This window comes from Panthera pardus, unplaced genomic scaffold, assembly GCF_024362965.1.
Source record: "Panthera pardus isolate Hobbes unplaced genomic scaffold, ASM2436296v1 HiC_scaffold_4, whole genome shotgun sequence".
Lineage (NCBI taxonomy): Eukaryota > Metazoa > Chordata > Mammalia > Carnivora > Felidae > Panthera > Panthera pardus.
Genome location: NW_026526969.1, coordinates 10,747,249 through 10,763,268, shown reverse-complemented (window position 1 = coordinate 10,763,268; position 16,020 = coordinate 10,747,249). Strand labels below are relative to the sequence as shown.

The 16,020-nt window shown below is 39.6% G+C and overlaps 1 protein-coding gene across 2 annotated transcripts in view; it reads right to left on the bottom strand.

Moving 5' to 3' along the window:
* BAIAP2L1 (BAR/IMD domain containing adaptor protein 2 like 1) overlaps nucleotides 1–16,020 on the bottom strand; it is a 94,654-nt gene that overhangs the window by 25,834 nt on the left and 52,800 nt on the right. For both annotated transcript variants that reach the window (XM_019422600.2, XM_053894226.1), the window contains exons 4-5: nucleotides 585–646; nucleotides 406–477 (exon numbers count right to left, since the gene is read on the bottom strand). In XM_019422600.2, coding sequence (XP_019278145.2) covers nucleotides 406–477; nucleotides 585–646 — 134 coding nt within the window. The remainder of the gene's footprint in view (nucleotides 1–405; nucleotides 478–584; nucleotides 647–16,020) is intronic.

Sequence of the window (16,020 nt, the reverse complement as noted above, 5' to 3'; positions counted from 1 at the left end):
CTGTGATGACTGGGAGAACACCAAGCACGTCTCACGTCCTCAAGTGCTGGTTTGTGAAAGCAACAGCTGCACTAATACAGATGCAGATGCCATCCCCATGTATGTGTACTTTGAAGACAATGCTTTCTAGAAGCAGGATTCCTTGCAATATTGTCCTCTATGCTTTTTAATAAAGATCCCAGGTGTTAATGCAAATGGGGCCCTGGAAGGCACCTTGTCTATTTCATGCATCTGTGTATATACTCAATACTAATCTCTATCCGTATTTGCTGCTGCTGGATACACAGTGAGAGAAAGTTCTCCTAGGGCTTAGAGACCAGGCAAGCGTAGCCTCCTGGGAAAGCCAGGCCCCTGTGCCCCACACCTACCTCCACCCACGGAGGTGGAGCAAAACCGTGTACTCACATTCATGTATTTTACATCAAGTTCTGTCTTCTTCTCCAGCTCATGTATAATCTCTTTATGGAATTTTTTGAACTTTTAACAAAAGAAAATGAAAAATTCACATCAGCTTTGAATCTTTAAGCAAAACAAATTTTTAATGTAAAATAAATATATTTTATAAGTATCAAAAGTTTACATACATTTTCATCAAGACTCTCATTGAGTTTCTTGTGGGTACTTGAAATCTCTATGAGAACTTGGCCTGTGAATAAAACCAGATGTTGGGGGGAGGGGGGAGAGTCACTGGGTGGATTTTGTAAAGATATTAAAGAAAGTAAAATAATGGAATGAAGCACAGTCTATCACTGCCCTCAATGCCTGGAAGCATCAGGCCCTGTGGCCTGTCAGAAACACTGACTTCACACCCACGGCAGGGTGGGTTCCAGAGGGACACAGCCCCTCGCAAACTCACTCCACAACATTGTTCACCCAAAGAATGCCAACTTTTGTCTTCAAATTCACATCATGCTTTCTATATTTACTCCCTCCCTAAGCTGAATCTTATTTATCTGATTTAATTTTTAAATTCACTTACAAAAGATTATCATGGTCATTATAGTAACTACCTATAGGAACAAATGACTTATTTTTATCTAATCCCCAGAGTAATCTGATTATCTGTCAGGCATAAAAGATAAAGGTTATTTTTTCTCTCATTCTTGTGTCCTTTTGGAAAATATTAATGCCATGGGAAAATGCAGCAGGGACAGTGCTCTGCCTCGTATCTCCCGGGACTACACCAAGTCTCTGACACAAGTACAGTCACAGGACAGAAGAGAATGTTCCAGGACTAAGGAGCCTTACTCCAAAGGCAGCAGGATGATCATTTGATTTGCAAAGCACATCTCTGGCAGTTTGAGGCAGTGTGATAGACATGTTGACTGTGAGGTACCTACTGGGACATACGTGTTCAGGAAGTGGTTGAATTTCTTCAACTCTGATAAAGGTGAACAAGAGCCTCTCTCTCTCCCTGCTCATTTATCTATAGGAACCAAATGGGTCTGATACCTAAGACCTGGCAGATATGGAATCATCTGGAATAACCACCAGACCATACTAAATAAAAACAAAATGTGCTGGATAGGTCCCCTACGGTTCAGTGGATATAGATAGAAAGGAATTCCTTGGGTGAACTGAAAGGCTGTAGATGAAGGAGAATTTAAATTAAGACTGTGGTGGATATGGGAAAAGAGAAAGAATACCAACTAGACTATGACTTCAGCTGTCACCTTTACACAAATGAGTGCCCTGTTGTCGAAACAGTTTAAGACATCTGACTCTCAAACAGTCTAGGTTTCCCCCAATTCAACCCTTTTCTGGGGTACCTGGGTGGCTCATTCAGTGGAGCATCTGATTCTTGATACTGGCTCAGGTCATGATCTCATGGTTCATGAGACTGAGCCCAGCATCCAGCTTTGCACTGACAGCATGGAACCTGCTTGGGATTCTCTCTCTCTGCCCCTCCCCCAATTGTGCACGCTTTCATGCACATTTATTTATTTATTCTCTAAATAAATAAATAATCATTTAAAAAATTTAAGAAAAAAAAAAGAAAAAGAAATTCAATCCCTTCCTGAACATGTTTGTCCACCTGGATGTCCCAGGAGGTACATCATGGTCAACATGTCTAAAAGTGAGCTCACCCCATATTCTCTAGCCCCAGCTCTTGGCTGCCAGCTAGCCAGTCACAAGGGGTCGACAATTCACCCATGTGTCACACTCAATGACAAAGATGCATCCCTTGTGCATGTGGTGTCATCACTTGGGCCAACCTCTAGGGTGAAATCATGCCCCTTACTCATCTTGCTTCCTTGGGCAACAAATGTGCTGGCCCTTCCCTGCCGTGGAGAGAAGATATGTGGAAATGACATGTGAAATCTATGTGCACTCAATCATCTGTCCCAGGCCAAGTGGGGAAGAGTCACCGTAATCTGCCACCCAGCAACACATTCAAACCCACCAGTTGGACTAGGAGTGTCCCCCTGCCCATCATTTCTCTTTACTCCCAGCTTGTTCTCTTCTGGATCTTCTTCCTCACAGGTGCCAGAGATCCCTCAAAACCAGATGTAACATTTCATTCCCCTGGCCCCCACCCATGGTATCCCAGATAAACCACCTCCTCAGCATGAAGCCCACTGTGGACAATGCTGCTTAAGATAACCATGGCAGGTGGTGGGGACAGAGAACTTCCTGTAAGGAGAGAACCTTACAAAGTTACAGACAGGTAACTCCTAAGTCCCTAAGCAGCCTATGATTCTAGGAACCTCTAACAGAACAGCCTGCTGGATGAACCAAAGGGAGGGGGCAGACACACAGCCAGCCGCATCCCCACCACACCAAGTTATCAAGATACCTACTCTCCATCCTTAATGACATTGACTTCATTTCTCCCATAATTACGTTCTCCTAAAGCTCAACATGAAATAATTCAGAGTTACCACAAAGGAAGCCTTCACATGCCCGAGAATATAATTATATTAAATGTCATTTTATCATTTAGTGATTTCAGACACTGAAATAGTCTGAGTTACTTTCACATCCATTTTAAAATCGTAAATAACTCTTGGCTACAGATGAAAAACAGTAACAACAAAAAAAGCCCCTACTTCAATTATTTGAAAATTAAGCACTCTATTCTTGGCAAGTCAGATCTACTTTTTTTAAAAAGTCTAAAAATAATTGTGCTTAAATCACTCAGTGTGACTCAAGCTAGAATCAAAGCACTCACAATTTTTTTTTTCATATGGTCATGAACTTTATCTCTACAACCGTATATAATGTGGATCTCTGAGAAGCATGTTGCCAAAACAAAAGCTTGTGCTAGTGTGGCACTCTTGTGAAAGCCAGCACTGCTGAACCTGGTGCTTGGTCTCGAGGCCCCTCCCACCTCGTGGTTTTCTCCCTGTAGGCAGCTGGGTGGAAAGGCTCACTGAAACAGCCCATTCACTCTGTGTCCAGGAGCAGAACACCCGACCTTATCCTGGTTATTCCTGCCCCTTACAGTTCGTGGAATTTAAATGCTGACTTTATAGCAGCAGCCACAGAGTCCTCGGTCAAAGAAGGATTAGAAAACATCTTTACTGTGATTATGGGAGCTGCCAAAAGTGTATCTTGAAACAGAAAATGAAAAGTCTTTATGTTCAATCTACAGAAGTTTATTCTTAAATATAGCAAGTGTTCCTTTATGTCTGAAACGTGGCATTGCACACGTTTATTTACTCTTAGCCCTGTAACCTAATTTTTCATAAATTACATTTGAGAAGAAAAAATTTTTTTGAAAAGGAGGGTGGAGCAGAGCCCACATTCTAATGGAGCAGAACTAAACACACACCCAAACAGGAACCAATGTGCTGGTCCCAGAAATCACAGACCATATGTACTGATCAACCATTTCCTTTTTCCCTTTTAGGTTCTGAGTACACATTCTGGGAAGAAACACCCAAGTACAGTAATATGACTCAGTCTGAGTAAATTATATTCTTAAATAGCATTACTAAAGGATTCACATATATACATATTTCAAAATCATGAATTTGATATAACTAAAAGTTGATGTCCACTATCAGTTTTAGGAACTTTGAATAAACATGTCCAATAATTTGGACAATACTATATAAAGATACGAATTTAAGCTGAATGGATTTAAAAAGTTAAATAACTAAAATTAAAGAGTATTACTTGTATGAACACATAAAAGTTTTCACTTGAAATACAGATTAGTTGTTGGACTGTTAATATATTTTCAACTAGATAATCCATTTTTTTAAAGTTTGAGAGCGAAAGACAGTGTGAGTCGGGGGAGGGGCAGAGAGAGGCTCTGTGCTATCAGTGCACAGCCTGATGTGGGGCTTGATCTCATGAACTGTGAGGTAATGACCTGAGAGGAAATCAACAGATGCTCAACTCACTGAGCCACCAGGCACCCTGACAACTAGATAATTCTTCATCAATTCACAGCATAAATTTAGAGAAACCAGATGGAGATTATTAACAGACATGAGTAGCACAGAACAGGTGCTCAACGTGTAGGCACACAGACTCTTTTTCATTTATAATTGATCATGGATAATCAGAACACAGTATTTCCAGAAAGCACAGAGCAATGATGGAGTGAGTCACACACGATTTCCTCCCTGTTACTTCAAGTGGAATCAAACAATAAAATGAGACAGTAGAAGCCAACCTACTGTGGACCTAAAGTTACATGAATTATGGTAAACCTGACCAAAAAGTCATTGGAAAAAGGATATACTTTTTCTGACAATTTTTAAAATATCAAACGTGATGAGAAAATATAATGGAAGTAAAAGCAAACTACACGCAGATGGCTATGTTAAATACAAAAGTATGTATCCCACAGATTAGAGTCACCAGCACGGAATTAGTACAGAGGCAGATTAGTAACCATGAACACGTGACTCAACTTGAAAGCTTTACCAGCATCTAAGAATAGCCCTCGGGCTGCCCACCCACAGTCCCTGGATGCAACTGGAGGTGCTCTTTTCTGGTGAGTGTCAATACTGTACCAGTAAACAACGTGCATGTAGGGATAAAGCCAAATAAGTGATAGGGTAAGCATTTCATCCAACACTCCTCCAGAAATCTAGCTTCTGACCTGGCCAACTATAGTACCACAGTTCTAATTAATGTCTTCATGGAGACCGTAATTATTCTACCACTGATCACGACTTAGTCCACCCAAGAAAACAAGTTGGACAAACAGAAATCGTACATTAGAAGTATATAGTGTTCCAAAGTTCTTTCATAGTCTGAGAGAAAAGTAAAGTGCCAGGCAGCATCTGACTTTGTTAAGAAGAGATGCCACTAGGGTAGCCACTAAAAGAATAAAGTGCGTGTAACGACCAAGCAAACAGAGAGGGGAAAAAAACAATCAGCCAAAAAGAGGACAAGAGAAGAAATGAGCATAGGACAGACAGCAGAAAGTAATTACACTTAATGTAAATAGACTATATAATCCAATTAGAAGACAAAGACTGTTAGGATTAAAAAAACAAAACACCCAATTATATTTTCCTTAAAAGAGATACACTTTAAATATAGGGATACAGAGAGTAAAAGGATGGAATAAGATATATAGCAAACACTAACCAAAAGAAAGCTGATGTAGGTACATTAAAACCAAACAAGATGTAGTAAGTGGTCAAAGAGGGTGAGAAGCATTATTAGAATTAGACATAAAACAATGATTTCATAATGGGAAAAGGTTCATATGGAAGATGGAAAATTTTTTTATTCATAGGCAGCTATTAACATGGTCTCAACATATTTAAACTAAAGCTGAATTATAAGAAGAAATAGATTAATCGATAATTGTAGGAGACTTCAATATGCTTCTCTTGGTAAATGGGTAGAATGAGTAGGCAAATATAGCAGTACAAATGTAGATAACCTGAATAAGATGATAAATACAGGTGATCTAGTGAACATATATAGAAGACTATATCTGATAACTTCATTTTTAAAGCAAAGAGTATATTAAAAAGAGATCAAAAGAAAACCTCACTCTATTTCAAAGGGCTGAAATCACAATGAGTATGCCCTTTAACCACATCAAAATTAAACCAGAAACCATTAAGAGAAAGGTAACCAGAAAATGTCCCTATACTGGAAATGAAGAAACAGACTTCTAAATAACCTACAGATCAAAGAAGAAACCACAATGGAAATTAAAATTATTTTGAAATAAAATGATAAACATAGGATATAAGAACATGTAAGATGTAACTAAAAATTGTGGTTAGAGGAAATTTATAGCCTTCAAATGCATATGTTAGAGGAGTGTGAAAAACACTAAACACTCATTTCAAGAATTTAGCGGAATATAATCCAATAATAAAAATAAATTAACTACTGATAAACATAACAACACAGATATATTTCAGAAATATTACATTAAATGAAAGAAGCCAGACTAAAAAAGCTACATACTGTATGATTCTATTTATAAAACATTCTGGAAAAGGCAAAACCGACAGTATGTGATAAACAAATCTGCTTACTCTGTGATCCAGCAATTCTACTCCTAGATATATTCCCAAGAGAAATGAGTGCATTTGTTTACCAACAGAAGCACAAGAATGTCCATAGCAGCTTTATTCACATATCCAAGGCCAGAAACAACTCAAACATCTATCAACACTGGAATGGATAAATTATAGAATGGATAAACTCACACAATGGAGCAGGAAGACCCGATATCTGTATATAAATTCCTCTCAAATCCTTGGCTAACACCTAAACTACACATGCACAGGGTGAGACTCTAAGAAAAACCAGCAGTTAGAAGGATGTAGAGTTTGGCAGAGATTCTCAGTAGGACACACACTGAGTTGTCGGGGGGAATACAAAGTTGGGAATTCAAGTCCCACGAAGTGAGAAAGGCTTCATAAATACCACAGGCTTCCCAGTGACATCAAGAAGGGACTTAGGAATAAACACTAAGTCACAGGACAAGGGCAAAACCAAAATAGATCCACCAGAAAAAAATCTACCAGTAAGCCTCCACGAATCAAGGTGATCTACTAGTAATGTAACTGTCTACTGGAATAAAACTCCACAATCTTAAGAGGAAGATAACAAAATAGAGTCTCTACGACATTTTTTTAGTTTAGTTATTTATTTTGAGAGACAGAAAGCAAGCTCACTAGTGGGGTAAGGGCAGAGAGAGAGGGAGAGAGAATTGCAAGCAGGCTCTGTGCTGTCAGTGCAGGCTCAAACGAGGCTCAAACCACGAACCATGAGATTGTGACCTAAGCTTAGATCAAGAGTAGGACGCTTAACCGAATGAGCCACTCAGGTGCCCTGAGTGTCTATAACATTTTATCACAATGTTCAGGACAGGAAAAAAAATTGGTAGGGTGAATGACAAACTTACAAACTCTGAAATCATTTTAGTAGGATCATTTTCTTTTGGTATTCCAAAATGTATAATTATAATACTTAAGTTTATGTATAACTTCACTATTATAAATAAACTTATAAATTGATACAAAATTTTTTTCCTTTTGTGACTGGTTTACTTAGTACAATGTCCTCAAGGTTCATCTATGCTATAGGATATGTCAGAATTTCCTCTCTCTCTTTTTTAATGTTTATTTATTTTGAGAGACAGAGCATGAATGGGGGAGGGGCAGAGAGCGAGGGAGACACAGAATCCGAAGCAGGCTCCAGGCTCCAAGCTGTCCAAACAGAGCCCAAAGCAGGGGCTCCAACCCATGAACCATGAGATCGTGACCCAAGCTGAAGTCAGATGGTTAACCAACTGAGCCACTCAGGTGTCCCAGAATTTCTTTTTAAGGCTGAATAATATTCCACTGTATGGATATTCCTCATTTTATTTATCTATTCATCATGAGGAAAAAATGTTGACAGTCACTTTGGTTCTTTCTGCCTCTTGGCTATTGTGAGTAATGCTGCATAAACATGGGTGTGCAGATATCTCTTCAAGACTCACTTTATAAAAAATTTATTTTTAAAATAAATGTTTTTTTAATTTTATTTTTTATTTTAGACAGAGAACATAAGCAGGGGAGAGAGGCAGGGGAGGAAAGAGAGAATGGAACCTGACATGGGGCTTGATCCCACGACCCTGAGATCATGACCTGATCTGAAATCAAGAGTCAGATGCTCACCAGGTGAGCCACCCAGGTACCCCCAAATTTATTTTTTTAATTCAAGTATAATAAACATACAGTGTTCTACTAGTTTAAACTGATAAAAATTTTTAATAATTCCAGAACTGTTTTATTTATTTTTTAAATATTTATTTATTTTTGGGACAGTGAAAGCAGCAGAGGGGCAGAGAGAGGGGGACAGAGGATCCAAAGCAGGCTCTGTGCTGACAGGCTGGCTGCAGTAAGCCTGATGTGGGGCTTGAACTCACAAACCACATGATCATGACCTGGGCTGAAGCTGGACACTCAACTGACTGAGCCATCCAGGTGCCCCAATAATTCCAGAACTATTTTAGGTGTATCACAGAATTGAGAAAATGTACAAATATGATGATGTTATTGGGAGCCAATATTTGCACATATTCCAAAATATGTAAGTGCATATGCTTATTTTTATATGTCCATGTGTATATATGCATATATGTATGTATATACACAGGTATGGTTTTATATGTATGTATGTATGTACACAGTACACACTGTATACATGTATATATTTCCTAGATCTGTTTGCTGAAAGGATCAAGATGACACTTCAACAGAGCAATAAGCACACCTAGTATTCAAATCTTAGCTTCTAGTATCATCCCCACTAAAAGCAAGGAGCATTCCTCAGAAAAAAATAGCTGTTGATTCCACCATTGAGAAGGGACAAGATGAGCCTCAAACGTACTTTTATGCAAGAAAATAAGGAAGTATACAAGAAAGAATGAATGAATGAGTGAATGAATTAGAATCACCCTGAAGGAGCTCCTATTGGCCCAATATAGGATGGTTTGAGCACCAAAGTAATTAAGGACAGTAAGAGGATATATATAAATAATTGAAAAAACCTTGGAACCCATGAGCCCACAGCAATAAATAGATACATAAAAAAAAGAAAGAGGAGAGAAAGGAGGGCTTCTGTTAAAAGTAAAATGCAACAAGTACAGTAAACACTCATTCAGGCAAAATTAATAGATGCTGAATCTAGAGAACAAATGTTGATGAGGAATAAGAGATCTGCATAGTCTGGGTGCGCCTGGCTGCTTCAGTTGGTGGAGCATGTGACTCTTGATCTTGGTGTAATGAGTTCGAGCCCCATGCTGGGTGTAGAGATTACTTAAAAATAGAAAAATCTTCTAAAAAGTTTTTTAAAAAGATCTACCTGCTCTGGTCATCAATCCAGTGCTGGTTGATAAAGAAGTGTGTTGACATGAGAAAGAATACCTACCAATGCTCTGCTTATTTCATAGTAAGTCTCTGGCAATCTCAATCTTAGAAAATAGTAGAAATGGCCAAAGATCTGAAGGAGAAAGTTCTCTGAGCCAAACAGAAGTTGTAGCTACAAACCCAAACATTCTTTCCTTCTTGGAGAGGAGTGGAGTCCCTTTAGACACAGAACAAATGAACTTTTATATATAGACCTAGAATAGGTTTCCCAAAAGACATCGTTCTTCCATAATGAAAGGCCAGCAGCTACTGCTGGTCTCTCAGTGACAGAACACAAGATGTCTAAGAAGAGCTCCTGAAGATGAAAGGCTGGTTGAGGAGGCTGGAAAAGAGTGGGGTACTGTGAAAGCTAAAAGACTGGGAGCATTTTCAGAAAGTGGGGTGCTCTGCATTGTAATCACCCACAGTGAACTCAAGGGGCACAAACATCGGGTAAAGGTTAAAGCATCTGCAGAAAGATGCAATGGTGCCAGACAGGCCTCTGGTAAGTTCTTTAACCTCTCTCCAGGTCATCTCATGCAGCCTCAGTACTGTCAGCTGTATGGTGGTAACCAGAATATCTACTTCACAGGCTTAGGAGAGTACAGTGCTTTCCTGAGCTCTGAAAGGAAACACTGGCTGGTAAGGTGTGCATCCAGACAGGAGTAGCAAATAAGTTAAATAATGCATGAAACACAACAACAGAATGGGCCCACATGCTTTTCAACATGCTTTCTTCCTGAGTACTTGTTTTCTGGAAATAAAGCCCACATACTAGGTTGTCAACTTATAACTAGTTACCACATTTGTTTAAATATTTCTTGTTCCTTACATGTACACATCTGTGTATTCTTTAATATACTTTAGTATGCTTAAAATGTTTCAGAATAATTCCTAAAATTTACTAAAATAGACAAATGGACACCCACCTCTCCTAAACTCAGCTCAGTGCTCCTCTCATGTTTCTTTCCCCCTTCCTAGGGTCCCCAAAGGAAAAACTGTCCATCTCCTGTTGAAGGTATTCTTGAGAAAATGGCTAAGAAAGAATTCTTGAGATGTCTTTGGTGCAAAAAGATGATTTTATTAAAACACAGGGACAGAACCCGTGGGCAGAAAGAACCACACTAGGGTTGCGAGGAGTGACTGATTATATACTTTTAAGTTAGTGGAGGTAAGGGATAGCGTAGCCTCTAAGGAATTTGAAAGCAAGGATTTCAGGACCTTGAGGGGCTAGCTGCTGTTAAGATAAGGTTACTTTTAGTCTTTAATAAAACAAAAACATTAAGGAAGTAAGGCAGCCATGAGTTGCTTGAGGAAGGTCATGGTCTGCATGTTTCAAGTGTTTATGAGTGGGCTGCAAGCTCTGAGGAGATTTAAGCTACATTTCTCTTGCCTTTGTTTCCCTTACCACTATTATCAAAAAGGAATACACACAGTACTCTTTCCTCCACCTCAGAGCCTTTCCCTTTACTAAACAGAATACTTAGCACTTCAGTTTTAAGTGTTGACAATTCTTCTATAGTTATACTGTACCAGGAACGATCCATTGGAGAACAGACACATCTGACCACTGCTGGTTAGAAACCAACCACCAAGGGCACTTCTGGTTTCTGCTCTGGTTTCTGTGAAGAACTTGGAAGTCATTACTCTCTTACTCACATGAAGAAGCTAAATAAACTGAAAAACAACAGTGCTTCTTAGATTCGGTAGAGAATTAAGTTCACAGGTAAAGATCTGCCCTGAAAACCAGAGAGAGGCTAATGTGGAGAATCCTGGTTTACTGGCAGCAGAAACTAATGCTGGAGCCAGTACTGCTAGAAACTCTTCAACTGTAACTGATGGTTGCTGGAGGCTCAGCACGAACCAGCTTGAGCTAAAAATTCCAGGGGCGCCTGGGTGGCTCAGTCAGTTAAGCACCCGACTTCAGCTCAGGTCATGATCTCGCAGTCTGTGAGTTCAAGCCCCGCGTCGGGCACTGTGCTGACAGCTCAGAGCCTGGAGCCTGTTTCGGATTCTGTGTCTCCCTCTCTCTCGCTGACCCTCCCCCATTCATGCTCTGTCTCTGTCTCAAAAATGAATAAACATTAAAAAAAATTAAAAAAAAAATTCCAGAGGGCTCAGTCTTAGGGGAGGAGTCTAGCACTTTCATGAGTATTACCTCTAGGAGCCCCCACCAGGTTCCTACCCTGAAGACTGGAGAAAATGCCCACGGGGCTTACAGGCAGGTGGAGGGGGAAAATAACCGTTCTGAAATCAGCCCAGCATTGTTCTGTTCTTGCTTTGTTCTGTGTATGGAAGGCGAGGCCTCAGAATAAACTGTTTTACTAAAGCCTTATGCCAGGTATTTTGACCCACTAAAAATCAAATACACCCCACAAAACAAAAAATGGAGATTTAAACCTAGAATTATAGAATTATCCCCCTCCCTAATACTTCACTACTACAGCATCCATCAACAGGGTTTACATCTGAGACTTCATTTAGAAGGATTTTGGGAGGAAACTGAAAGACAACAGTGGGATGGGACAAAGCAAGGACATCAGAGGAAAACTGAAGTTCGAAGCTCTTCCCAGAGAAAATCACAGAGGACAGAAACTTGGTGCTACATAAAGAAATGAAAATGAGTAAAGGAAACCTCATTTCAAATGGAGTCAGAAAGCCCCCAAGGGGGTAGTTCTTGCCCATAACCACTTGTGCCGTTTGCAGACCTCAGCAGGGAAAAGGCAGCATGTCTGAATTTCCCAACAGGAAGAAGCCTACTACCCGCAGGAGGAGGAAAGAAGATTTTCTCCAGCCCAGCAACAATTCAGCCAATGAGAAGTCACCATAAACCTGAACTCTCGCCCTCCTCCAATGAGCTTTCATTCCAAATAGCCCCTCCCACTTTGTCCTTTCCTCTGTAAAAGCAAACCCTCTCCTGTGTTTTCTGGACTTGCCTATGGTTTGTCATAGTCTGTGTACCCCCTACTGCAATTCCCAAATAAACTCATTTTGCTGGTCAACTAGTTGGCTATTTTACTTTTAAGGTTGACAGAAATGAAGAGCATTAAAAAAGGAATGAATGAAAGCAATTAAACCTTGTATTTCTTATTCTTAATTGATACACTAGATAACTGTTTATTTGAAGTAATAGCAACAACATATGGAGTGGGTATGACTTATGGATAAATCAGATGAATAACAGCAGTGCTACAGAGGTTAGGAGGGAGGAACTGGTAACACTCTGCATAAAGACCCTGTGCTGCCTGGGAAGTGATACAGTGGTGTTTGAAAGTGGACCTAGATTGCCTGTATACTACCCAACCTTAGGACAACCACTACCAAAAAAAAAAAAAAAAAAGGTTTAAATATAATCAGTATGCTGAGAGGAGATAAAATGGAATATAAAATGCTCAATTAAAACCAGAAAGTGCAGGAAATGGGGAAGATTGTTTTAAGATAATGAACAAGTGCAAAGAATACAAAACAAGTACAGTGATGTTAATCCAATGACATCACTAATCATTTTAAATATAAGTGGTTTAAATGTACCAATTAAAAGAGAGACTGACAGAGTAGACTTCTTCATGTACACGTGCCCACTAAGAGAAAGCTGAAATACATGGGGAAGAACTGACAGAGCTGTGAGGAGAAACAGATGAATCCACTGTAATAATCACTGTGGACTTCAATACTCTCAGTAACTGACAGCAGGATGATTGAAGTGAACAGCATCATCAATCAACTGAATCTAAATGACAGAGTAAACTTCACCCGGCAACAGCAGAATACACATTCTTTTTAAGCTCACACAAAACATTCACCAGGACAGACCACATTCTGCACCATAAAACATACCTCAACAAATTTAAAAGAATGGAAGTCATACAAAAAAATGCCCCCAGACCACGGTGGGATTAAACTAGAAACAAGTAACAGAAATCTAGCTGAAAAAAAATCCCAAAATACTTGGAAATGAAACACCATACTTCTCAATAACACAGGGGTCAAAGAAGAAAACAAGAGAACTTTTTAAATATTTGAACAAAATGAAAACACAACATATCAAAATTTGTGCAATGCAAGCAAAAGCAGTACTTCAAGGGAAATTTATAGCACTCAATGCATGTATTAGAAAAGAAGATATAAAGTCAGTACTCGAAGCTTCCAACTTAAGAAGCCAGAGAAAGAAGAACAATTTAAACTAAGGCAAGCGGAAGAAAAGAACCAATAAAAATTAAAGCATAAATGAGAATAGGATAACTATAATAAAGAAAAGTCAATGAAACCAAAAGCTAGCTCTTTAAAATGCTCCTGATAAACGTCTAGCTAGGCTAAACCAGGGAAAAAGAGAGAAGACACAAATTATAGGAATAACTTGCTTTATTGTGCTTCACAGATATTGCATTTTTTATAAACTGGAAGGTTTGTAACAACCCCACATCAAGTATGTCTATTGGCACCATCTCCCAGTAGCATTTGCTCACTTTGTCACTGTCACATTTTGGCAATTCTCACAATATTTCAAACTTTCTCATTGCTGAATTTGTTACTATGATCTGTGATCAATGATCTTTGATACTACTATTAGAATAGTTTTGGGGTGCTTTTAATCTCACTCATTTAAGATGGCAGACTTAATAAATGTTATGTTCTTGCTGCTTCACTGACCAACAGCTCCCCTCCCTCACTTCCTCTCCTCTGGCCTCCCTATTCCCTGAGATACAACAATATTTATATTAGGTTAATTAATAACCCTATAATGGCCTTTAAGTGTTCAAGTGAAAAAAAGATTCATACACCTCTCACTTTATTTTTTTATTTGAAAGAGTGTATGTGTGAGCGAAGGGGAGGGGCGGGGGGGGGGGAGAGAGGGCTGGAGGCAGGGAGAATCTTAAAGGCAGGATGAGCGTGGAGCACAACGCAGGGCTCGATCCCATGACTCTGGGATCATGACCTGAGCCAAAATCAAGAGTTGGATGCTCAACTGAGCCACCAAAGTGCCCCACACCTATCACTTTAAATCAAAAGCTAGAAGTGACTGGGATTCGTGCTTAAGAGTCTCTCTGTCTCTGCCCCTCCCCCCACTCTCTTTCTAAAAACAAAAACAAAAAACCCAAAATTAAAAAAAAACACTCCACAGCTATCAGAATGACTAAAATCCAGAAAACTGACAACGCCAAATGTCGAGAATGTGCAAAAATGGTATAGTTTGGCAGTTTCTTACAAAGGCAAACAGTCGTACTATTCAATCCAGTAATTGTGCTCCTAGGTGTTCACCCAAATGACTTAAAATCTTTTGTCCACAGAAAAACCTGTACATGAATGTTAATAGCAGCCTTTTCATACTGCCAAAACTTGGAAGCAACCAAGATGAATGGATAGACTGTCGTGGTACATGTACACAACTGAGTATATTACTCAGGGACAAAAAAGAAAGAAACTATTAAGCCACGAAGAGACATGGAGAGCAAGCTTAAATGCATATTGCTTAGTGAAAGAAGCCAGTCTGAAAAGGCTACATACTACAAAATTCCAACTAAATGACATTCTGGAAAGGGCAAAACTATGGAGACAATAAAAAGATCAGTGGTCGCCAAGGAGGGTGGGGGAGTGGATACTGTAATGGTAGACGTATGTCATTAAACATTTGTCAAAACTCATGTTAACACAAAAAGTGAACCTTGTGGCACCTGGATGGCTGAGTCAGTTGAGTGTCCGACTTCGGCTCAGGTCATGAGCTCACGGTTCATGAGTTTGAGCCCAGTGTTCGGCTCTGTGCTGACAGCTTTGAGCCTGGAGCCTGCTTTGGATTCTGTGTCTCCCTCTATCTCCGCCCCTCCCCCACTCATGTGTTTTGTCTCTCTCTCTCTCAAAAACAAACAAAAAAAAAGTGAACCTTAATGTAAACTATAGACTTTAGTTGATAGCAATGTATCTATACTGGTTCATCACTGAGTGGGAGAGAGAGGAGTATGTGGGAAGTCTGGGTAAGATCTGCTCAATTTTCTGTAAACCTAAAACTTCTTTAAAAAAACAAATTTATTAAAAACAAAATAACACAAAACAACAGCCGTCTGGAACGAGCAGTGATTAGGAAGCACTGCCCTGTTCCGAGGAAAACACATGCAGAGTCTGAATGCTTCTAGAAGTTACTCATGGACAAGAACTTGCATTCTGATTCTCAGTTACCTGTGTGATACCAGTGCCTGCCCAGCACATAACAGTCCTTAAAAGTCTAGTCAATAAGTAAGTGTACTGAACAAATGAATTAGAGGGTAATTGCAGTGAGAAAGAACATAAAGTAGTATAGTAGGGCAGAGAAAGGAAAATCTGGCAGAAGTTTGACCCATCATATATGGTGGTATCTGTAGTATTTTATTTTATTCCTATACACGTAGGTATCACAGAAAGTCCTACAGGAAGAATGCTTTCTGTTAAACCTGAATGCCTGATCCCTAACTTGCCTTATCTCTCTCTCTCTCTCTTTCTTTTTTTTTTTTTAATTTTTTTTTCAATGTTTTTTATTTATTTTTGGGACAGAGAGAGACAGAGCATGAACGGGGAAGGGGCAGAGAGAGAGGGAGACACAGAATCGGAAACAGGCTCCAGGCTCCGAGCCATCAGCCCAGAGCCCGACGCGGGGCTCGAACTCACGGACCGCGAGATCGTGACCTGGCTGAAGTCGGACGCTTAACCGACTGCGCCACCC